Source organism: Salmo salar, chromosome ssa10 (assembly GCF_905237065.1).
Source record: "Salmo salar chromosome ssa10, Ssal_v3.1, whole genome shotgun sequence".
Classification (NCBI taxonomy): Eukaryota; Metazoa; Chordata; class Actinopteri; order Salmoniformes; family Salmonidae; genus Salmo; species Salmo salar.
Window position 1 is genome coordinate 94,881,706 of NC_059451.1, and position 25,168 is coordinate 94,906,873.

Here is a 25,168-nt window from a genome sequence, read left to right on the forward strand (position 1 = left end):
TCCTAATTATTCATGCACCTGGGCAAAACTTTTGGCAAGGTGAATCCAAGCCTGACATATTTCTGGATTGATGCCATTGCATGCCTCATCCACGGCCTGTAGGAGGGTGGTACGCTCATGTGGATGGCAATCAAACATCTTCTTGTATTGTATTCATTGTATATTGTATTGTACTTATGTACTGTAGTGTTTCTGTATGCGACTCAGTTAGTAAGAGCATGGCATTAGCAACACCAGAGTTGTGGGTTCAATTCCCACTGGGGTCACAAATGAAAATGTGTGGACTCACTGTTGGATAAAAAGCGTCTGCTATTTAAAAGGAATATCTTACGGTATTACAGTACTGTATTGGCCAATGCAATTTTAGTAAAGCAGTGTGAACCCCACAGCTAAGGCCTAGATCAGATCGGGTGTTAACTAGCGACAGCCACCACTCGAATAGCTGGTGCTTTGGCGGTGTCTGGGGTGTAACTGCATTAGAGCTTCAAATCAGAGCGGCTGCTCACGTGGTCATTGTCACGAAGCCACACCCAACTTGTGTTAGAAGTTCATAACAAGAAATTGTAGTCTATATAGAAATAATGACATTCAAATTGAAAATCATAAAAGCTGTCAAATCCACAAGCGGCTCCTAGCATTATACCTAAAGCGGACTTGCTATTGGCTGTATGACGGAGTCATATTATGAGAAATCCCATGTAGCCTTGTTTACAAGTTAGAACACTGGAATGTGAGATGTAATCTACACCTCGATTAGGCTGATAGAAACCCTCATTATTTAATTTAACCTCCTAGTCGATTGATGAACCGGTGTCAATCTAAGTAACATAATAAATAAATCCCCATCAAAATTTGTCAGGTTACAATAGAGATATCAGTTGGATGTGTCTCAATCCACCACATCCACCAGTGTCGTACTTCCGCATCTGCAGTGAAAGTTGGCAGAGCTAGAGTGGTGTTTGTCAGACCATGAGACATCATCCCGAAAACGAAAACTCCCGAAAATGTCTGTAGCACCTGAGCGGTTTGACCAACAAACTATGGAAAGATGAGACTCTCATGAACACGATGGTGGTCTCCGTTTTGCACTATGACGTTTTCCCGCCAGTGTCATGGGATTCGTCTAAAGGTAACTGTCACGCCCTGATCATAGAGAGCCCTTGTTTCTCTATGGTGTAGTAGTCTAGTTTAATATTTCTATGTTTTATTCTAGTTTATATTTTCTATATTGGTGTTTTGTATGATTCCCAATTAGAGGCAGCTGGTAATCGTTGTCTGTAATTGGGGATCATATTTAAGTACCTATTTTTCCTACATGTGTTTCTGGGATACTGTTTTGTGTTTGTGCCTGCACCACGTAGTCACGTTTAGTTGTTCGTTTATTTGATTTATTTGTTTTTGCTTGAAGTTTCACTTTGGAATAAAGATGTGGAACTCTACACATGCTGTGCCTTGGTCCTGTCCTTACGACAACCGTGACAGTAACTGGTACCAGTTTTTAAAAAGTATTGGAAGTATGAAGGTAATTTTATGCATACCCAAAACAAGGGGTTAAATATGTGTAAGAAAATTAAATGATATACACTACCATTCAAAAGTTTGGGGTCACTTAGAAATGTACTTGTTTTTGAAAGAAAAGCAATTTTTTTTGGTCCATTAAAATAACATCAAATTCCTCAGAAACACAGTGTAGACACTGTTAATTTTATAAATGACTATTGTAGCGGGAAACGGTTGATTTTTAATAGAATATCTACATAGGCGTACAGAGGCCCATTATCAGCAACCATCACTCCTGTGTTCCAATGGCACATTGTGTTAGCTAATCTGTCACGTCCTGACCTTAGAAAGCTGTTATTTTCTATGGTGGAGTAGGTCAGGGCGTGACGGGGGTTTTCTAGTTTAGTTTTTCTGTGTTATCAGGTTCTAGTTTTGTATTTCTATGTTGGGTTTTGTTTGGGATGATCTCCAATTAGAGGCAGCTGGTCCTCGTTGTCTCTAATTGGAGATCATACTTAAGTAGCGTTTTTTTCCACCTGGGTTTGTGGGAGATTGTTTTTGAGTTTGTGTATGTTTCGACTCTGCGTCATGGTTTGTTGTTTTCGTTCTTTAGTTTATGTGTATGTATTGCATAGTTTCACAGTGAAAATAAAATGTGGAACGACACACACGCTGCACTTTGGTCCGCTCCTTCCTACGATATCTGTGACATAATCAAAGTTTATCATTAGAAAACCCTTTTGCAATTATGTTAGCACAGCTGAAAACTGTTGTCCTGATTAAAGAAGCAAAAAAAAATGGCCTTCTTTAGACTAGTTGAGTATCTTGAGCATCAGCATTTGTGGGTTCGATTACAGGCTCAAAATGGCCAGAAACAAATACCTTTCCTTTGAAATTCATCAGTCTCTTCTTGTTCTGAGAAATGAAGACTATTCCATGCGAGAAATTGCCAAGAAACTGTTATTTTGATGGACAAAAAAAATAGCTTTTCTTTCAAAAACAAGGACATTTCTAAATGACCTCAAACTTTTGAATGGTAGTGTGTATATACAGTACCAGTCAAAAGTTTGGACACACCTACTCATTCAAGGGTTTTTCTTTATTTTTACTATTTTCTACATTGTAGAATAATAGTGAAGACATCAAAACGATGAAATAACACATATTGGAACATGTAGTAAAGAAAAAGTGTAAAAATAAATCAAAATATATTTTATATTTGAGATTCTTCAAAGTAGCCACCCTTTGCCTTGATAACCGCTTTGCACACTCTTGGCATTTTCTCAATCAGCTTCATGAGGTAGTCACCTAGAATGCATTTCAATTAGCAGGTGTGCCTTGTTAAAAGTTCATTTGTGGAATTTCTTTCCTTCATGAGTTTGAGCCAATCAGTTGTGTTGTGATAAGGTAGGGGTGGTATATTGAAGAGAGAGCCCTATTTGGTAAAAGACAAAGTCCATATTATGGCAAGAACAGCTCAAATAAGCAAAGAGAAATGACAAAGGTGGCTACTTTGAAGAATCTCAAATATACAATATATTTTCATTTCTTTAACACTTTTTGGTTAATACATGATTCCAAATGTGGTACTTCATAGCTTTGATGTCCATCATTAATTTAACACATGAAGGTCAGTCAATCCGGAACATTTCAAGAACTTTGAAAGTTTCTTCAAGTGCAGTCGCAAAAACAATCAAGAGCTATGATGGAACTAGCTCTCATGAGGACCGCCACAGGAAAGGAAGACCCAGAGTTACCTCTGCTGCAGAGGATAAGTTCATTAACGTTACCAGCTTCACAGAGTTCAAGTAACAGACACATCTCACCATCAACTTTCAGAGGAGACTGTATGAATCAGGCCTTCATTGTTTTATTGCTGCAAGAAACCAATACTAAAGGACACCAATAAGAAGAAGAGACTTGCTTGTGCCAAGAAACATAATCAATGGACATTAGACCGGTGGAAATCTGTCCTTTTTGGTTCCAACCGCCGTGTCTTTGTGAGACACAGAGTAGGTGATCGAATGATCTCCGCATGTGTGGTTCCCACCGCGAAGCATGGAGGAGGAGGTGTGATTGGTGTGGGGGTGCTTTGCTGGTGACACTATCAGTGATTTATTTAGAATTCAACACACACTTAACAAGCATGGCTACCAGAGCATTCTGCAGCGATACGCCATCCCATCTGGTTTGCGCTTATTGGGACTATCGTTTGTTTTTCAACAGGACAATGACCCAAAACACACCTCCAGGCTGTGTAAGGGCTATTTGACCAAGAAGGAGAGTGATGGAGTGCTGCATCAGATGACCTGGCATCCGCAATCACCCGGCCTCAACCCAATTGAGATGGTTTGGGATGAGTTGGACCGCAGAGTGAAGGAAAAGCAGCCAACAAGTGCTCAGCATATGTGGGAACTCTTTCAAGACTGTTGGAAAAGCATTCCAGGTGACTACCTCATGAAGATGGTTGAGAGAATGCCAAGATTGTCCAAAGCTGTTATCAAGGCGAAGGGTGGCTACTTTGAAGAATCTCAAATATAAAATATATTTTGATTTCTTTAACACTTATTTTGGTTACTACATGATTCCAAATGTGGTACTTCATAGTGTTGATGTCTTCACTTTTATTCTACAATGTAGAAAATAGAAAAAATTAAGAAAAACCCTTGAATGAGTAGGTGTGTCCAAACTTTAGACTGGTACTGTATCTATATATATATATAATATATATATAATTATTTTCCTGAGCTTTCTTATATCTCCTAGATATGGGACAGAGACTTCAAAACTTTATTCCTTATGATCATTTTTTTGACTGTCTTTTTTTTAACCATTTATGAATGCGTTATTCAATGCGCTTCTACTCTGTACTTGTTGCAGTGACAATTTTTTTTGGGGGGGAGGATAATGAAGTAAGTTTATGTGACATTTTTTTTAGCGCGGACCCATTACACTTGTTGTTTTTGGGATTTGGTACTAAACACCAAATTCACCAAAACAACCACTATGTGGGTGTCGGCTAGCGCGTATCTTATAGAATCTAGCCCAAGGTTCAAATGGGAATAGGCTACATTGTCAGATATTTTGTATTTACAGTATACAACAACGTAATGTGTTATCACTGTACTTTATATAATAGCACAACCAAAATCACCTGAATTGCAGCTGAGATTACATTAAAAGTACATCGTGTAATTGATTAAAGCTGTTTGCGAATCTTTGCGTTTTAGGCTACTATAGCAATTGTGAAGATCTCAACAGACCTGTGACCTCTGCATGCTATCTTGAACATTTTTTTCACTGGCCTACTGTAACGTCTTGTCTGTGGTGTGGCGGAAAGAAGCGCAGGAAGCAGCGAACACTGTGTGGTAATTTTAATTAAGAACCACCCGTACAAAATAAGAGGTCTCCCAACAACAGGGAAAAATACAATGGACAAGCACAGTCAACAAACGCAGTTGACATACAGAAAAACAATCCCGCACAATAGGGTGCGGGCCAGCTGAACTAAATAGCCCTCTTAATTACCTAACTCAGGGCAGGTGAGAAAACATAAAAAAAGGGAAAAAACAAAAAGGGAATCGGTGGTAGCTAATAGGCCGGTGACGACGACCGCCGAGCGCCACCCGAGCAGGAGGGGCGCCACCGTCGGTAGGAATCGTGACAGTACCCCCCTCCTGACGCGCGGCCCCTGCAGCGCGCCGACACCGGCCTCGAGGCCGACCCGGAGGACGAGGCGCAGGGGCGATCCGGACGGAGGCGGTGGAACTCCTTCAACATGGATGGGTCCAAGACGTCCTCCGCCGGCACCCAGCACCTCTCCTCCGGACCGTACCCCTCCCAGTCCACAAGGTACTGCAGGCCCCCGCCCGGCGTCTCGAGTCCAGAATGGCCCTTACGCTGTACGCCGGGGACCCCCCGATGTCCAGGGGGGTGGAGGGACCTCCGGCACCTCATCTTCTTGTAGGGGACCAGCCACCACCGGCCTGAGGAGAGACACATGAAACGAGGGGTTAATACGGTAATAGGAAGGGAGTTGCAACCGATAACACACCTCGTTTATCCTCCTCAGGACTTTGAAGGGCCCCACACACTGCGGCCCCAGCTTCCGGCAGGGCACGCGGAGAGACAGGTTCCGGGTCGAGAGCCAGACCCTGTCACCCGGTGCGAACACCGGCGCCTCACTGCGGTGGCGGTCAGCACTCCTTTTCTGCCTAGCACTGGCCTCCTTCAGTGAGTCCTGTACTGCTTTCCAGGTCTCCTTGGAGTGCTGAACCCAGTCCTCCACCGCAGGAGCCTCGGTCTGGCTCTGGTGCCATGGGGCCAGGACCGGCTGGTACCCTAGCACACACTGGAAGGGTGACATGTTAGTAGAGGAGTGGCGAAGTGAGTTCTGGGCTAACTCTGCCCAAGGAATATACCTCGCCCACTCCCCTGGCCGGTCCCGGCAATACGACCTCAGGAACCTGCCCACCTCCTGGTTCACCCTCTCCGCCTGCCCATTGCTCTCGGGGTGATAACCGGAGGTTAAACCGACCGAGACCCCAGCCGCTCCATAAACGCCTTCCAGACCCTGGATGTGAACTGGGAACCCCGATCAGAGACAATATCCTCCGGCACCCCGTAGTGCCGGAAGACGTGGGTAAATAGGGCCTCCGCAGTCTGCAGGGCCGTAGGGAGACCGGGCAAGGGGAGGAGACGGCAGGACTTAGAAAACCGATCCACAACCACCAGAATCGCAGTGTTCCCCTGAGAGGGGGGAAGATCTGTCAGGAAGTCGATAGACAGGTGCGACCATGGCCGTTGCGGAACGGGGAGGGGCTGTAACTTCCCTCTCGGTAAATGCCTAGGAGCCTTACTCTGGGCACAGACCGAACAGGAAGAGACATATGACCTCACGTCCTTAGCCAAGGTGGGCCACCAATACTTCCCCCTTAGACTCCGCCCTGTCCTCTCTACACCAGGATGACCCGCCGCAGGTAGCGTGTGCGCCCACCGAATCAACCGATCGCGAACATCGAGCGGCACATACATGCGCCCCACGGGCACCTGCGCAGGCGCAGGATCCAACACCAGTGCCCGCTCGATGTCCGCGTCCACCTCCCACACCACTGGTGCCACCAGCCTAGACGCTGGAATGATGGGAGTTGGATCGATGGGGCGGTCATCCGTGTCATACAGACGGGACAGCGCGTCGGCTTTAGTATTAAGGGAACCCGGTCTATATGAGATGGTAAACCTAAACCGGGCGAAGAACATGGCCCACCTTGCCTGACGTGGATTCAGTCTCCTCGCTGCCCGGATGTACTCCAGGTTTCGGTGGTCGGTCCAGATGAGAAAGGGGTGCTTAGCCCCCTCAAGCCAGTGTCGCCACACCCTCAAGGCTTTGACTACCGCTAGCAACTCCCTGTCCCCCACATTGTAGTTACGCTCCGCCGAACTGAGCTTCCCTGAGAAGAAAGCGCAGGGGCGGAGTTTCGGTGGCGCACCCGAGCGCTGTGATAGCACGGCACCCACCCCAGCCTCGGATGCATCCACCTCTACTACGAACGCTAAAGATGGGTCCGGGTGCGCCAACACGGGCGCGTCGGTGAACAGGGTCTTCAACTTCTTGAAGGCTCCGTCCGCCTCCGTCGACCATCTCAAACGCGCCAGCCCCCCTTCAGCAGTGAGGTAATGGGAGCCGCTACCTGGCCAAACCCCCGGATAAACCTCCGGTAGTAGTTGGCAAAGCCCAAGAACCGCTGCACTTCCTTCACCGTGGTTGGAGTCGGCCAATCACGCACGGCCTTAACGCGGTCACACTCCATCACCACCCCCGTGGTGGAAATGCGATAACCCAGAAAGGAGACGGCTCGTTTGAAAACTCACACTTCTCAGCCTTAACGTATAGGTCATGCTCCAGCAGTCTACCAAGCACCCTGCGCACCAGGGACACATGCGCGGAGCGGGTGGCGGAATATATCAGAATGTCATCGATATAGACAATCACGCCCTGCCCGTGCAGGTCCCTGAGAATCTCGTCAACAAAGGATTGAAAGACGGCTGGAGCATTTTTCAACCCATACGGCATGACGAGGTACTCATAATGGCCTGATGTGGTACTAAAGGCGGTTTTCCACTCGTCTCCCTTCTTGATACGCACCAGGTTATACGCGCTCCTGAGATCCAATTTTGTGAAGAACTGTGCTCCGTGAAATGATTCCACCGCCGTAGCGATAAGAGGTAGTGGGTAACTAAACCCCACCGTGATCGCGTTTAGACCTCTATAATCAATGCACGGACGCAGACCTCCCTCCTTTTCTTCACAAAAAGAAACTCGAGGAAGCGGGTGAGATGGAGGGCCGAATGTACCCCTGTCCCAAGGATTCCGTGACGTATGTCTCCATAGCCGCCGTCTCCTCTTGTGACAAGGGGTACACGTGACTCCTGGGAAGCGCAGCGTTAACCTGGAGATCTATCGCACAATCCCCTTGTCGATGAGGTGGTAATTTAGTCGCTCTCTTTTTACAAAAAGCGATCGCCAAATCGGCGTATTCAGGGGGAATGCGCACGGTGGACACCTGGTCTGGACTCTCCACCGACGTGGCACCTATGGAAACTCCTAGGCATTTCCCTGAACACTCCTCCGACCACCCCTGGAGAACCCCTGTTTCCATGAAATGAGGGGATTGTGACCAGCCAGCCAGGGGACCCCCAGCACCACTGGAAACGCAGGTGAATCAATAAGGAAAAAGTTAATGCTTTCCCTATGATTCCCCAGCGTTACCATGTCCAGCGGCACCGTAGACTCCCTGACTAGCCCTGACCCTAATGGTCGGCTATCTAAGGAGTGCACGGGGAAGGGGGAATCTATCGGCACCCGTGGAATGCCCAGCTTAATGGCAAGTCCACGGTCCATAAAGTTCCCAGCTGCGCCTGAATCGACTAGCGCCCTATGCTGGGAAGAGGGAAAAAATTTAGAAAATGAAACAGGCAAAAACACATGACCAACAGGGGGTTCTGGGCGAATCTGGTGCTGACTCACCTGAGGTGACCGAGAAGTGTTCTGCCTGCCTTCTCGACTCCCAGACTGGCTCCTCCAGCACCGGTCGGCCGTGTGTCCTCTCCGACCACAGCTGGTGCAGGAGGAGCCACCTCCTCCGGTGCCCCTTGGCACGGCCCCCCCTACCTCCATAGGGGTAGGGGCGGGGGTGCACGGGGGTGGAACGGGCAGGACCCTCTCCGAACGCCCGCGGGCAGCCAGCAAATTGTCCAACCGTATGGACATGTCAATGAGTTCGTCCAGGGATAGATTGGTGTCCCTACAGGCCAGCTCCCCGCGGACGTCCGCCCGGAGACTACACCGGTAGTGGTCTATGAGGGCCCTGTCATTCCACCCCGCTCCAGCAGCCAAGGTCCTAAACTCCAGCGCGAAGTCTTGAGCGCTCCTCGTCTCCTGCCTGAGGTGGAACAGCCGTTCACCCGCCGCTTTACCTTCGGGGGTGGTCGAAAACAGCCCGAAAGCGGCGGGTGAACTCTGGGTAGTGGTCCCTCGCCGAGTCTGGAGCGTTCCAGACCGCATTAGCCCACTCCAGAGCTCGGCCCGTCAGGCAGGAAACGAGGGCACTTACGCTCTCCTCTCCTGTAGGAGCAGGTCTGACGGTGGCCAGGTACAACTCTAGCTGGAGAAGAAACCCCTTGCACCCAGCCGCCGTCCCATCGTACTCCTCGGGAGTGCCAGGCGAAGCGCGCCAGAGCCAGACGTCGTAGGGGAGGAGGAGATGGTTGTATCGGGGGGGTGTAGGTGGAGAGAGGATACCACTCCTCTCCCATCGTTCCATCCTCTCCATCATCTGGTCCATGGCGGATCCGATGCGATGCAGGACCGATGTATTGTGCTGGACACGTTCCTCCATGGAGGGTAGTGGAGTGCCCGCTGCTCCCGCTGATTCCATGCTCCTTCTGGTGGTGCGGGATTCTGTAACGTCTTGTCTGTGGTGTGGCGGAAAGAAGCGCAGGAAGCAGCGAACACTGTGTGGTAATTTTAATTAAGAACCACCCGTACAAAATAAGAGGTCTCCCAACAACAGGGAAAAATACAATGGACAAGCACAGTCAACAAACGCAGTTGACATACAGAAAAACAATCCCGCACAATAGGGTGCGGGCCAGCTGAACTAAATAGCCCTCTTAATTACCTAACTCAGGGCAGGTGAGAAAACATAAAAAAGGGAAAAAACAAAAAGGGAATCGGTGGTAGCTAATAGGCCGGTGACGACGACCGCCGAGCGCCACCCGAGCAGGAGGGGGCGCCACCGTCGGTAGGAATCGTGACACCTACACACTATATCCCATAATGTCAAAGAAATTAATAAAAAATTAAAAGCAGAAATTTCATTAGTCAATAAGTATTCAACCTCTTTGTTATGGCAACAACAGGGTTTAACATGATTTTGAATGACTACCTCAACTCTACCCCACACAATTATTAGGTTCCTCAGTCGAGCAGTGAAAAAAAAGCAGACATTGAATATCCCTTTTAGCATGGTGAAATTATGATTTACACTTTGGATGGTGTATCAATACACCCACTCACTACAAACATACAGGCGTCCTTCCTAACTCAGCTGCCGGAGAGGAAGGATACATCTTAGTGATATCACCATGAGGCCAATGCTGACTTTAAAACAGTTACAGAGTGTAATAGTTGTGATAAGAGAAAACTGAGGATGGATCAACAACATTGTAGTTACAACACAATACTAACCTAATTGACAGAGTGAAAAGAAGGAGGCCTATAAAGAATACAAATATTCCAAAACATGCATCCTGTTTACAGCAAGTCAATAAAGTAATACTCCAAAAGAAATTGGCAAAGCAAGTAGCTTTTTGTCCTGAATACAAAGTATTATGTTTGTGGCAAATCCAATACAACACATTACTGAGTAACACTCTGCATATTTTCAAGCATAGGACTGGGGAGTTTTTCAGGATACACAATTAATGGAATGGAGCTTATCACAGGCAAAATCCTAGAGGAATACCTGGTTCAGTCTGCTTTCCACCAGACACTGGGAGATGAATTCACCTTTCAGCAGGACAATAACCTAAAACACAAGGCATTGCTTACCAAGAAGACAGTGAATATTCCTGAGTGGCTGAGTTACAGTTTTGACTTAAATTAACATGAAAATCTGTGGCAAGACCTGAAAAATGGTTGTCTAGCAATGATCAACAGCCAATTTGACAGCTTGAAGAATACTGAAAAGAATAATGGGCATATGTTGCACAATCCAGGTGTAGAAGGCTTTCAATCGGTCAAAGGTGTTTCTACAAAGTATTGACTCAGGGTTGTAAATATCTATGTAAATCAGATATTTCTGTATTTAATTTAGAAATAAATTTGAATTTTTTTTTAACATGTTTTACCTTTGTCATTATGTGGTATTGTGTGTAGATGGTTAAACAAGTATAATATTTAATCCATTTTGAATTCAGGCTGTAACACAACAACATGTGGAATAACTCAAGGTGTAGGAAATACTTTATGAAGTAACAGTAACCTCAAAATGGAGCCATGGATGTGTTACTCATTTTAAGGTTGAATAAGTACTGTTACATTAGTTTGCAAGATAGCCTTAACTTTAGGCTATTAACTGTATTACAAAAGTAATAATGAATTGTGTTTGGATGACATCGCAACCAAATATCAACATTTAAAGAATAGGACTAAACCAAATCAAACTTTATTTCTAGTGCATTTAAACTTTGATTTAGTTTTATACATTTTAGATTTTTGGTTTAGATGGAGATGGAGATATGAATCCAACATAACAATTATTCATTTGTAGACAAACTGAAATTAAAGGAAGATGCCGCCACTATTTCAATGTAATTTCCTGTCATTGAGAGGAAATGCACTTTTAGGTTTCCCCCCGAAGAATGATGAAGGCTGATTATACATATTTGTGAATTGCATGTGGGAATTTCCACATGGAGTTGATAAACATCCACAAATAGGGTACTGACAGCTGTCAGTGTAGCTAGATAGCATGCTAACCTTATCTAGCTAGCTAATGTTATCCAGTGTTACTGTATATAGTTTTTTACTACACCGTATTCAAAAGATTAGCCAGTTGGCTCTATGGCTGGTTCTGGAGCTGGATTTGTCATATGCATTGATTTAAAACTTTGCCACAGATAGAAACCACTGGCCTATCTTTGACTTTGCCATCTATTGTTAACTCCAAGGTTTTGACATCTTTCATAAATTGTGTCCGCAAGTCCGTCACAGAAAAAGTTAGAAAGAATGAGATGAAGCTCCGGTAATATGGATAACTATTGAAAGATACAGTAGCTGATATGTGTTTTTCTACATTGTAATGGACATTGTGCACCATTAGTAGGTAGGCATGCTTTGGCTACGGTACAGCAAAGCCATGTTAGCCTGTGTGCATGGTTCTCACAGGGGAAGTGAAATGATAGAATACAATGACTTTTCTCATGATCATGCACAACACAAATGACAACTAAGTTCCTTGAATTTTCTTTTGCGGGTGCCTTTTCATTATCTGGATAGACACTTGTGGTTTCTAGCTAACATTACACCAATCAAAGTATTGGAGCATGTAGTGAAGCAAAACTCAAGTGGTCAAAACCATCTTGGGGCGCCGGGAGGAGCGGATTTGCAAAACACCTTCCTAATATTGAGTTTTGCCCTCAGAACAGCCTCAATTCGTTGGGGCATGGACTCTTCAAGGTGTCGAAAGCGTTCCACAGGGATGCTGGCCCAAGTTGGCTGGATGTCAAAGGCACTTAAATATTTTGTCTTGCCCATTCACCCTCTGAATGGCACAGATACACAATCCATGCCTCAATTGACTCAAGGTTTACCAATCCTTCTTTAACCTGTATCCTCCTCTTTATCTACACGGATTGAAGTCAATTTAATAAGTGACATCAGTAAGGGTTTAAAGATTTCACCTGGATTCACCTGGTCAGTCTTTGTCATGGAAAGAGCAGGTGTTCTTATTGTTTTGTACACTCAGTGTATATTTTCTTTATACAGACTAGCAAAACATAAGTGAAAATTTACAAATTATCCAATGGATTATGATAATTTTCTGGTTAAGAAAGCTTGGGTACAAAAAACTAAGTTTACACCCTCTATTTGTATTTGCTCCATGGCTCAGGTGGTCAAATGGACACAAGGCTGTTTGGCTTATCTCACTCACGAAGAGGAATACATTTGCATCTGTTTCTGATCAATAAACAATGCCATTCTGGTGGTTGGTAACATTCAAATAAAACCCAACCCTGAAACGAAACGTAGGCTGAAAAAAATAAATGAAAATTGGTTCTGATGATTACATTTTTAAATACATGTTTTATTTAACCTTTATTTTAACGAGGCATAATCCTGTTGTTTAAATTTAACCCTCAAAACAACAGTTTAAGTTGATGACTTTTTGCAAATCCAATGTATTTTCCACATAGACTCCATGTCTCAATATGTTGACAAATTACATTGAAATAACATTGATTCAACCAGTTTGTGCCCAGTGGGCAGTCTCCTGTGTTGATCTTGTGTGTGTTCGACTGTGGCCTTGACAGAGGTCTTACTGACCGACACGCAGCATGTCAATAAATGTCAATTTTGCAAGTATACACAGTGTGAGAGGTCATTCACCCAGGCAGTCTGCTTCGCGTTCACTTAATCTACCCCCATGTGAAAGTAACATGACTTCAGGTGTGGAAAAATCTATTTTTACATTCAATAAATACATCATCTGAAATTATTGCAACCAGAAGTTTCTCTTTAAGAATGAATGAAAGGCTAGTGTGTTTCTTTAATCTAATCATGATATAGACTTGTATATGTTCATATATAATATATCATAATTACAGTATGTGTTATTTTTGCAAAACACTATATACTGTATCCACCTTACAAAATATAACTCACATATAAGAGAACTCTTACAGAAAAGGATGTCGAAAGTCAATCAAATGTGACACATAAGTAACATTTTAATATATTACTATAGAAAAAAATTGTGGCATCTATATATAAAGCAAACATAGCAAACACACATATAAAGGTACCCAAAAGCATTTATTTCTGATGAAGAAGCGTTTTTTAACAACGAAATTCTTGAAACTTTGATAATATAACATAACATTTTTGGTATTAAGAAGTTGCTTTGAATAGTCTGCTATTAAAGGACCATCAGCCACAGCTTTGGTTGGCTAAAACCTTGACTCCTCAGAGCTGATAGGGAATATTCAAATGAGGAGGGGGCGGGTTTCCAATAAGTAAACAACACTCAATCCGTTATAAAAGTGGCCACATCTCCTTCATCCTCTTCACAGCATCCAGTGAACATTGCTGATCAATTCTTGTTGTGAAGCCATGGCAATGAAGTGGAGTGTATTTTGTCTCGTGGCAGTGGCCATGCTTGGCTGTCTGTGTGTTGCTCAGAATTGGCCACCCTTCAGTAAACCAGCGCAGCAACCCTTCAGACCCAATCGTCAGCCGCCTCAGCAGCCTCAGCAACCATCGTATCAGAAACCCAGGAACCCATCAAAAGACCAAACCCAGGCTAAGCAGAAGTTTGAGACACCATTGGATTGGACCTATCCTCTGGACCCAAAGCCAGAGCCCAAGATTATTGGGGGCTCAGAGGCGAGAACCCCTGTGGCTGCCAATTCAGTGAGGGCTGAGTGCAGGGAGAACATGGTCCACGTGGAAGCAAAGCACGACCTGCTGGGGATCGGCCAGCTGATCCAGCTAGAAGACCTCACTTTGGGAGACTGCCCTATGTCTGGATTCGACAATGTCAACCAGGTGCTCATCTTTGAGTCTCCGCTGCAGTCATGTGGTAGCCAGCTAAGGGTATGTATTATTATAATTTTTTCTATTTCACCTTTATTTAACCAGGTAGGCAAGTTGAGAACAAGTTCTCATTTACAACTGCCACCTGGCCAAGATAAAGCAAAGCAGTTCGACACATATAACAACACAGAGTTACACATGGAGTAAAACAAACATACAGTCAATAACACAGTAAAAAAATTAAGTCGATATACAATGTGTGCAAATGAGGTGAGATAAGGGAGGTTAAGGCAATAAATAGACCATGGTGGCGAAGTAAATACAATATAGCAATTAAAACACTCGAATGGTAGAATGGTATTATAATGATGATAATGATAGTAATGAACTGTATTTATATTATTTGAAAAGCAAAAGGAAAAAAGTATAACCCCAAATGAGTGCTAAGTGGCAAAAACAAAATTACCACCCCAGGTATTTATATTATATGTAGGTCATTATTGTACACGGAAATTAGTTGTCAATTTACCTGAACAAATGTTTGGATAAAAAAATCTCACATTCCTCACAATCTCACATGTCCTGTCCATAGTAAATTGGTCTATTTGAATTAAATTTCTGAATGTATTAACATTGTTGTGATTGTTTCTCAGATGACTACCGACTCCCTCATCTACATCTTCACTCTATATTACAAACCCAAACCTCTGGCAAACACCCCCCTCATCAGGACAAATGACGCGATGATCAATATTGAGTGCCACTATCCAAGGTGGGAGGAGCAGACCTAGGTCTAGACTGATTTAGCTTGCCTGCCACAATGGAACTAATGAAACAGTTCCAAAAGTACCAATCCTGCCCACCCAGCATGTAGTATAAGATAAATCAAGCAGACTTGAAGTATTTCAGGAAATAACCTCAACCCAGGTTAGCCCCAACCCACTAGCAATAGTGGGTAAACTCAATTAAATCAAACCTGCATTCTAATATATGTATATTTTTTTATTGAATTGAGTCTCTAGTTCCAGGTGAATACAGTACCCCCACTACACTGTTTCACTACCATTAAAGTTATCATACTTTCACCACACCCACAGTGGACATTTATTTGGCTTCTTAGTTTAAAACTATTAAAAACATTAAAACATTAAAAATATTAAAAACAGGTATGGTGATTCCTATACAGACGTACAACACATCTATAAAAAACATTTGTAAAACAATGTTTCTCTCCTCCAGGAAACACAATGTGAGCAGCCTGGCCCTGATCCCAACCTGGACCCCATTCTCCGCTGCTAAGTATGCAGAGGAACTCCTGTACTTCTCCATGAGGCTCATGACTGGTGGGTAAAGATGCAGTGTAGAGAGGGTCCACACTAAAAAGCCAATTTCCCGGACCCAGATTTGGACTTTTCCTGAACTAAAAAGAACTTTCAGTGGAGATTCACCATCAAGTTCTATTGAAACTCTTAATTGAATGTACTTTTTAGACCAGGAGTACGCTTAACCTGTTCATTTCAGTAATGTTAGTATCAATAGCAAATGTAATGTTCTCTTGGCAGCTGACTGGCAGTATGAGAGGGCCGGTAACATGTACGTGTTGGGTGATATGGTGAACATCGAGGCCTCTGTCATGCAGTACTTCCACGTCCCCCTGCGTATCTTTGTGGACAGCTGTGTGGCCACCCTGGAACCCAACATAAACGCCAATCCCAGATACTCCTTCATTGAGAATCATGGGTAAGTAAGGGAGGGGGTTCAGTCAACACTAGGGGTGATTTCGTGGACATAGATTAAGCCTAATCTTGGATTTAAATGCACTTTTAAACTGGACTAAAGAACATGTTATTTCCCAAACATGGTTTAGAATAGTCCTAGACTTTAACTAATCTGGAATTACCAGTCTGATTTCTAGAAAGAAAATTTGAGCTAGTCCAGGTCTAAGTGAGGGTATAAACTAAACCAAGAAGGAGACAGGTTTAACTTCAGAATAATGCACTGTGTCAATGGCAACATAAACTCAGCAAAAAAAGAAACGTCCCCTTTTCAGGACCCTGTCTTTCAAAGATAATTTGTAAAAATCCAAATAACTTCACAGATCTTCATTTTAAAGGGTTTAAACACTGCTTGCTCAATGAACCAAAAACAATTAATGAACATGCACCTGTGGAACGGTCGTTAAGACACTAACAGCTTACAGACAGTAGGCAATTAAGGTCACAGTGATGAAAACCTAGGGCACTGAAGAGGCCTTTCTACTGACTCTGAAAAACACCAAAAGAAAGATGCCCAGGGTCCCTGCTCATCTGCATGAACGTGCCTTAGGCATGCTGCAAGGAGGCATGAGGACTGCAGATGTGGCCAGGGCAATAAATTGCAATGTCCGTACTGTCAGAAGCCTAAGACAGCGCTACAGGGAGACAGGACGGACAGCTGACCATCCTCGCATTGGCAGACCACGTGTAACAACACCTGCACAGGATCGGTACATCCGAACATCACACCTGCGGGACAGGTACAGGATGGCAACAACAACTGCCCGAGGAACACTACACCAGGAACACACAATCCCTCCATCAGTGCTCAGACTGTCCGCAATAGGCTGAGAGAGGCTGGACTGAGGGCTTGTAGGCCTGTTGTAAGGCAGGTCCTCACCAGACATCACTGGCAACATCGTCGCCTATGGGCACAAACCCACCATTGCTGGACCAGACAGGACTGGCGAAAAGTGCTCTTCACTGACTAGTCGCGGTTTTGTCTCAGCAGGGGTGATGGTTGGATTCACGTTTATCGTCGAAGGAATGAGCGTTACACCGAGGCCTGTACTCTGGAGCGGGATCGATTTGGAGGTGGAGGGTCCGTCATGGTCTGGGGCGGTGAGTCACAGCATCATCGGACTGAGCTTGTTGTCATTGCAGGCAATCTCAACGCTGTGCGTTACAGGGAAGACATCCTCCTCCCTCATGTGGTACCCTTCCTGCAGGCTCATCCTGACATGACCCTCCAGCATGACAATGCCACCAGTCATACTGCTCGTTCTGTGCATGATTTCCTGCAAGACAGGAATGTCAGTGTTCTGCTATAGCCAGAGAAGAGCCTGGATCCCAATCCCATTGAGCACGTCTGGGACCTGTTGGATCGGAGGATAAGGGCTAGGGCCATTCCCCGCTGAAATGTCCAGGAACTTGCAGGTGCCTTGGTGGAAGTGGGGTAACATCTCACAGCAAGAACTGGCAAATCTGGTGCAGTCCATGAGGAGGAGATGCACTGCAGTACTTAATGCAACTGGTTGCCACACCAGATACCGACTGTTACGTTTGATTTTGACCCCCCTTTGTTCAGGGACACATTATTCCATTTCTGTTAGTCACATGTCTGTGGAACTTGTTCAGTTTATGTCTCAGTTGTTGAATCTTATTGTGTTCATACAAATATTTACACATGTTAAGTTTGCAGAAAATAAACGCAGTTGACAGTGAGAGGACGTTTCTTTTTTTGCTGAGTTTAGGTTTCCTGCTTTCCCTGACAGAGTCCAAATTAGTTATTCTAGAATTAGGTAACTAATTTCACTTGCATAAAATGGTTGTCCAAACTTGGCTTTCTGTTGCAAAATAATATTGTTATGGGATAATATTTTATTAACTGCAATTATTTTGATTGTTTGCTTTTATCTTCTGCATTGTTTTATTTTGATTGTTTACTCCAGTCTGTGCTCATACATACAATGCTTGAATATTTGTGGTCCATACGAGGTTTCTGAAGCAACCTCAGATCATAACCACCTTCACATAGTTAATTATGCTGCGTTTACACATGCAGCGCACTCTGATCTTTTTCCACTAATTGGTCCTTTGACCAATCAGATCAGCTCTTTTGCCAATAATTGGGTATTTATTCTGGATTAATGTAAGAATCCTATTTGTGATGTAATTTAAGATCTGTCCAGGAATCCGGCCCTAACTGTGCGAATGTGATGAGTAACCATGACTGAGGCAACATCTAATGCCTATGCTTGAGTTGTGTGGGCAACCAGGGCTGTTTAATGAGTGCCTGACTGTCATGTTGTTAAATGTGAGCCCAGCTAAAGCTTCCCCCTGCCTCGCCCTGCCCCTGCCCTTGCACCGTCTGTGCCCCCATAGGTGTCTGATCGATGCCAAAGTGACAGGTTCCCACTCCCAGTTCATGCCTCGTTCCGCAGACTACAAGCTGTATTTCCAGGTGGAGGCTTTCAGGTTCCAGGGCCAGAGGGGGAGTGACCCAATTCAGCCGCAGAAAACAAAGCTACCTATTAAGACTGCTTCAGATTTTCCCGCTACACTTGACATGGTGAGTTAATTAATTCAGTTCAATACTACTTTATTTATCCCTCACAGGGCAGGTATGAAGACAAGCAGAAAGAATACTAACAAATAACACAGAAACATATCACGAGATATCTTTTTTTTTATTGTGTATTTATCCTATGCTTTAATTGTTACAATGGCCATGTTCTTGGTAAATCCCAACAGATCTTCATTACCTGTCACCTGAAGGCAACCACAATCGCCTTCCCCATTGATTTTGAGTACAAGGCCTGCTCCTTCATTAATACGTAAGTGTGTACGTTCTACACCTGGGTCAAATACATGTTACATTAATGAAATAAATGTTCATACTTGATGACACTGCGTATGCTATGCAATACATGAAAGGTATATTTATGTTACGTCAATACTGCAATGCTGGTTTGATGAAATGTAGCCCTAAAGCTGCAGTTTGTTAACAGGTGGAGGGAGGCTGGTGGGAATGATGGAGTGTGTGGCTGCTGTGACTCCACCTGTAGCAACAGGAAGGGACGCGATACCACTCAGCATCAAAAACCAGCAAGTACGTATGAGGCAACAAAGGTCTGCTTTTTAAGATTACAACAATGTGGAAACCTCAAAAATACTTGCAGAGAATGTTTGAATTTCTGAAAGGTCAATATCTGCTCACTGTTTGCTGCTCCTAAAATCCATTTTTGAAAGTGTTTTATTCACCACTAAAATAATTATTAATAAAGGTAACTTTTGAGAGCAGATAAACAGTGAGTGGATATTGATGTTCTTAACCTAGCTGTCTTTGTATTGTCCAGCTGCTGAAGGCTACTTTTGGATTTGTGTAATGACTCTCCTGTCTTTGTGTCTGCTCTCTACTCAGATATATGGGAGGGAGATGTTCAGCTTGGTCCCATCTTCATCTCGGAAAAGGACGCGTAATAAATTCAGACCCTGCCATTGGCATGCCCATTGAAATAAACATAGTTGATGGTTCATCATCGTCTGTGTCTTCATTCCTGCTGTTGATGTTATGCACTAATTCATTAAAAACTAAAGCTATGCACTAGTTTAGGTGCTGAACAGAGAAAAAAGACCTAGGCCTATTAATCAAATCCATAACTCTGTTTCCAAAAGTCACTTATTATTATGCTCATAACATATACCATATTAGACCATAATAATACTGATGTTGCATTTGTCTGCTTGATTAAGTCTCCTTGTAGCCTATTATCCAATGTTACAAACATATGCTCTCAGATCAGTATAAAGGGATGACCTTAGACAATTTATATGAGCCTAATTATTTGTAAATGTATGTATGTAGGAAGGAATGAAGTGTATAAAGGAAAACAGGGTGCTATTTTAAACGTTTTTTAACAAGACCAGAGGAATAATCTGTTGAGGTGTTAGGGCACCCACACGTGGTGGATCTCCTTGAAGTGCTGGGTCATTTTGGTCCTTTCCCTAATCGGTAGATGCTTAGTTTGACCACATGGGGCGGAATACTATAATTATATTTCAGCACCCAAGCAACTGAACAGCTCCTCATGGCATTTATAGTGTCGATGAGACAAACAACCCAATCCCCATTGTCAATGGCGGTATCATTGAGCTAACATTTAGGTCTATTCCCTGCAATCACAGCTTTGACAAACTATAGTTTTCAGCAACAATTCATGGCAAAGCTTTCACAAACAAGTATTGTTGGCAGTTAAGACAATCCACATTTTAGTATTATTAAATAGTGATCCTGCCTGTCCTTTTATGTAATGGAGTCATGGTGCTCTATGGAACCCTTAGCAGGAGGTTAAATATCTTATCACATGCATAGGCTACCACCCACCCTCTCCAGTCGAGAATGAACGATACCTCCAATCACCTGACAGGACCATTTAATATGTTTTGTTGCTATAATCTGTGTTTGACCTTGAATGGAAAAGCATGTTTTCTGCTGTCTGTACCAACACCCCCTCCCCTGCCTGCCCCTCCCTCTCTGCACCGCTGGCCCACCTCCGCTTCGTGTCACAGGCATCATCACAGCGGCAGACATTTGGCAAGGCAGGCAGCGGACTGCGGGTGTGTGGCTGGTCTGGCTGCATCGGGAAAAGATAGGGCTTTTTTGGTGTGATTACCGCAGTGTTGTTCTTTTTCTCTGCCATTTCCGGGCTGTAGAGTGAATAGCAGCTCAAGGCAAATGTGATGGTGATGCTGAGTACGCGTATCTGATTTGACTAGATCGAGGCCAGGGGGATCTGTAACAGCGTGGCGGTAGGATAGAGGGAGGGAGAGCGAAAGAAACTGGGCTGTCCGTGACTGTCCGTCTGTCGCGCGCTCCGTGGTTGTGAATGGACTGTGCTCCCTCTGTGATTCTCTGCAGTCACTTTGAGCCGTTTTTGGAGGAAGATGGCGGACAGGGCTGAGATGTTTTCCCTCTCCACCTTCCACTCCCTCACTCCTCCAGGCTGCAGGTAAGACAACAAACCCGCCGACGGAGCAATGAATGGCGACCATGCAGAGTGGGTATCTTCTCGATCGCTCAATACTGAGTGATGGAGGGCGGAGAGGATGGTGGTAGAACGTTAGTATTGTAATGAAACATTAAGGGAGTGCGACTGGAACCTTCAACCTTCTGGCCCATAGCCCTGCGCGCCATCGACTGTGCCACAAAAGCATGCTCAAGTGACAGAGTCGATATTCACACTTATAAACACAGGGTCGCTACAGTATGTGTAACAGTTATCAGTTCTGTTGATATTGCAGCATTATGTTATCACCCAGAAACGGAAAGCATGAGTATCGGAAGCTGATGATGCTGCTCTATGTCTATATAGGTCTAGGACTGCGCGCAGTGCGTATAGCTGATGCTGTGTTGATTTCGGCGTTGTCTTTGTCTCTCGCATGGTGTGAGTCGTATTAAAAATACCCTTCAGCTACACACAACACATAACTGCGTTTCAGAGCAAAGGAGAGAGAGGAGGAATGGTCACAAAGGACAAGTCATTGATTTGTGGCTGTCACGTCATTTGCCTTGCTGGCAGGCCGCATTCTCTCTCTCTGATTCAATTACCTCAGCGGTAGAGGGAGTGAGGCCCACGCCCTGTTGAGACAAGCATAGCTCGAAATGGGTGCTGAGCTGTTGCTGACGCGTTATGTTTAATATCAGTAGCCACAAAATGCATATCCCCCTATTGTTAATTGGATTGGGTAGGTTGACACTTCACGTCTGTGCTCATGGTTTGGTGTAAATATAAGCGTAACTGTGTGTAGTACACTATGTGGATTGTCTGGCTGTCAGGCATCGCTAGATTTGACTCATTCTTAGAGATGATAGCTTGAGGCAGCAGCCGTCACCACTATCATGACCTGCTGTATCCTGTGCATGTGATAATAAAACTTGAAACGTTGAAATTGCTAGGCTGTTGCCAATGCTATAAGGTAAAAAACAGCTTATTGATCAAGTAAATAACATTTTTTTCTCTCTAATTGAACATAATATAACAAAATACAATAATGGCTGTGGACGATAATGGGGAGATAAATGTCACAGATTATGATAATATTCCTTGTCTTTGAATGATCAGATTTAGTTATGGATATGACTCTAATATTAGATATTATTTTAATGGATTAAATTTGCAGAATCATATGGTGCCTCTATAACAGGCACTGTATTCCCAAACAGGGGTATGCATGCCCCCAGGGATAAGCAATGCTGTGGGGGTTACACCAAATAAAAATGTGATTCGCATTAAAAAAAGAAATGTGTTTGTTAATAAAAAATCTTCACATTTTCAAGCAGTCCATTTATATTTTCCAATGGGGCTATACATTTGGGTGAGTTTTTCTCTCACCTGAGTAGCCTCGTTTCACTGCCCAAAATAAAATTCAACCATCTAGTGTTCAGCGAAATAACAACACAATGTCAAATACAGGTAGCCTAGTCAAATAATTAACATCCAATCACATTAACCGTTACTCTCTCGCGGGAATTCCACCAATGGTTCATATATAGCCAAACATAGCTGTTGCACATTCTGTTTGCTTGAAAATGGATAAATGGTTAAAAAAAGTTAGGCTCGCATCCATAGAGACACACCAGCTCTACTGGTAGTACCAGCAGTACTACACCTGCACCTGTCGACGACACAAGTTGTTCTGCTTCCACAAGCACATCCAATGCTTGCATCAGTAATTCTACATTTGTTGTCAGCCCAGCTAGCATGGACATTGACAGTTGTGAATCTGATGCAGCCGAAGAGCTACTGCCCCCTTACCCGGGAAGGCACTGAACAACAGACAGGGACGTTGGACCATCGAAGAGGCGCAAATAGGATGAGAACTACATTGATTTGGGGTTCACTTATATTGGGAGTAGTGCCTTTCCTCAGCCACAGTGTGTTATATGTGCAAAACTCACAACTCGATGAAACCTTCACTCTTGCGCAGACATTTAGAAACAAAACATGCCAATTTGAAAAATAAGCCACAGCAGTTTTTTGAGTGAGAATTAAGACGACTTTCGAGTAGTAAGACATGTATGAAAGCAGCAGATACCATTAATAAGAAGGGGCTAGAAGAGTCTTATGTGGTGAGCTACCGAGTGGCTAGGACAGGCAAGCCCCATACTATTGTGGAGGACATAATTCTTCCTGCTGCCACGGATATGGCTGGGACAATGCTGGGGGAAAAGGCCCAAAAACTACACAGACAATGCCTTCATCAAACAACATTGTTTCATGACGCATCAGTGACATGGCAGGAGATGTTTTGAAACAATTACTGCTTCGCATACAAGCCAGTGAATTCTATGCGTTACAGCTGGATAAGTCAACAGATGTGGCAGGCCTGGCACAGCTCCTGGTATATGTCCGTTACGTTCATGCGGGGTCAATTAAGGAAGACATCCTCTTCTGCAAACCACTGGAAACCAGGACAACATGAGAGGATATTTTTTAAGTACTGGACAGCTTTGTGACATCAAATGGACTTTGGTGGTCAAGATGTGTTGGTGTTTTTACTGATGGCGCAAAAGCCATGACAGGGAGACACATTGGAGTGGTAACACGCATGCAAGCAGTTGGTCCCGACGCCACTTGGGTACACTGCAGAATCCACCAAGAGGCTCTTGCTGCCAAGAAAATGCCTTACAGCTTGAAAGACGTTTTGGACACCACAGTGAAAATGGTTAACTTTGTTAAAGCAAGGCCCCTGAACTATTGTATATTTTCTGCACTATGCAATGATATGGGCAGCGACCATGTGATGCTTTTACAACATACAGAAGTGCACTGGTTATCAAGGGGAAAAGTATTGACACGTTTTTTTAAATTGAGAGACGAGCTTAAAGTTTTCTTTACTGACCATAATTTTCACTTGTCTGACCGCTTGCATGATGATGAGTTTCTCACGTTGTTTTTTCTCGCCTGAATGATCTGAATCTAGGATTACAGGGACTCTCCGCAACTATATTCAATGTGCCAGGCAAAATTGAGGCTATGATTAAGAAGTTGGAGCTCTTCTCTGTCTGCATTAACAAGGACAACACACAGGTGTATTGTATGATTTTTTGTATGCAAATGACCTCAAGCTTACGGACAATGTCAAATGTGATATAGCGAAGCACCTGAGTGAGCTGGATGCGCAATTACGCAGGTACTTTCCCTAAATGGAAGACACAAACAACTGGATTCATTAACGCTTTCATGCCCTGCCTCCAGCCCACTTACCGATATCTGAACAAGAGAGCCTCATCAAAATTGCAACAAGCAGTTCTGTGAAAATGTAATTTAATCAGAAGCCACTGCCAGATTTCTGAATAGGGCTTCGCTCAGAGTATCCTGCCTTGGGAAATCATGCTGTTAAGACACTGATGCCCTTTGCAACCACGTACCTATGTGAGAGTGAATTCTTGGCCCTCACTAGCATGAAAACTAAATACAGGCACAGACTGTGTGTGGAAAATGATTTAAGACTGAGACTCTCCAATACAACCCAACATTGCAGAGTTATGTGCATCCTTTCAAGCACACCCTTCTCATTAACCTGTGGTGAGTTATTCACAATTTTTGATGATCAAATAAGGTTTTATACTGTTAGGTTCTAATTCTCAGAGTAAAAAACTCTACGGACACTATGAAAGCTAAATCAAGTTTAATTCTTCCCAGAGGATCAATACAGCTGCATCAGACGAAGACATTTTCACACAAGCACTGATATTTAAACATTCCTCATAGGCTGAGTCTCCTCCTACACATCTGTACAAACATCGTTCTTTACTGCTAGGCAGGACACTTAGTGATACAGGCCATAAACCTTTATTTCTCCCTTAAGGTGACCTGACCTGATCTCGACCCCGATCTCGACCTCCCTCCATCACTAATCCATGGCTCTCTCCGCTTATCAATGCCTGCCACATGTGATCGCTTCCCTGCACTCAACACACGGCTGTCATGGTGCCTGGTACCAGACTGTGTCTCTTCTACTCCCAGAGGATCCCTCCCATTGGATCCCTGATGGCTGTCAATAACATATCCTGACATAATGTAAACGTTAT

The 25,168-nt window shown here is 44.1% G+C and overlaps 2 protein-coding genes across 2 annotated transcripts in view; both read left to right on the top strand.

The window, feature by feature from the left end:
- Window positions 1-13,829: 13,829 nt before the first annotated feature.
- On the top strand, window positions 13,830-19,608 carry LOC100380781 (zona pellucida sperm-binding protein 3). The gene is made up of 8 exons (XM_014124960.2): window positions 13,830-14,377; window positions 14,971-15,089; window positions 15,557-15,660; window positions 15,880-16,057; window positions 18,457-18,643; window positions 18,826-18,908; window positions 19,083-19,183; window positions 19,496-19,608. The coding sequence occupies exons 1-8, from the start codon at window positions 13,895-13,897 to the stop codon at window positions 19,552-19,554; spliced, it is 1,314 nt and encodes a 437-aa protein (XP_013980435.1). The 5' UTR covers window positions 13,830-13,894; the 3' UTR covers window positions 19,555-19,608.
- Window positions 19,609-20,625: 1,017 nt separating this feature from the next.
- The window catches only part of LOC106561234 (C-Jun-amino-terminal kinase-interacting protein 2-like), a 154,497-nt gene continuing 149,954 nt past the window's right edge, over window positions 20,626-25,168 (top strand). Inside the window, 1 exon segment of the mRNA XM_045688738.1 lies at window positions 20,626-21,083. Within this exon segment, the coding sequence (XP_045544694.1) occupies window positions 21,019-21,083 (65 nt within the window). The 5' untranslated portion in view covers window positions 20,626-21,018.

Excerpts from the sequence above, each read along its gene's own strand:
- LOC100380781 (XM_014124960.2), top strand. The coding sequence starts at position 13,895 with ATGGCAATGAAGTGGAGTGTATTTTGTCTCGTGGCAGTGGCCATGCTT. Across the intron at positions 14,378-14,970 it reads CATGTGGTAGCCAGCTAAGG|ATGACTACCGACTCCCTCAT; the intron begins GTATGTATTATT and ends ATTGTTTCTCAG. Across the intron at positions 16,058-18,456 it reads TCCTTCATTGAGAATCATGG|GTGTCTGATCGATGCCAAAG; the intron begins GTAAGTAAGGGA and ends GTGCCCCCATAG.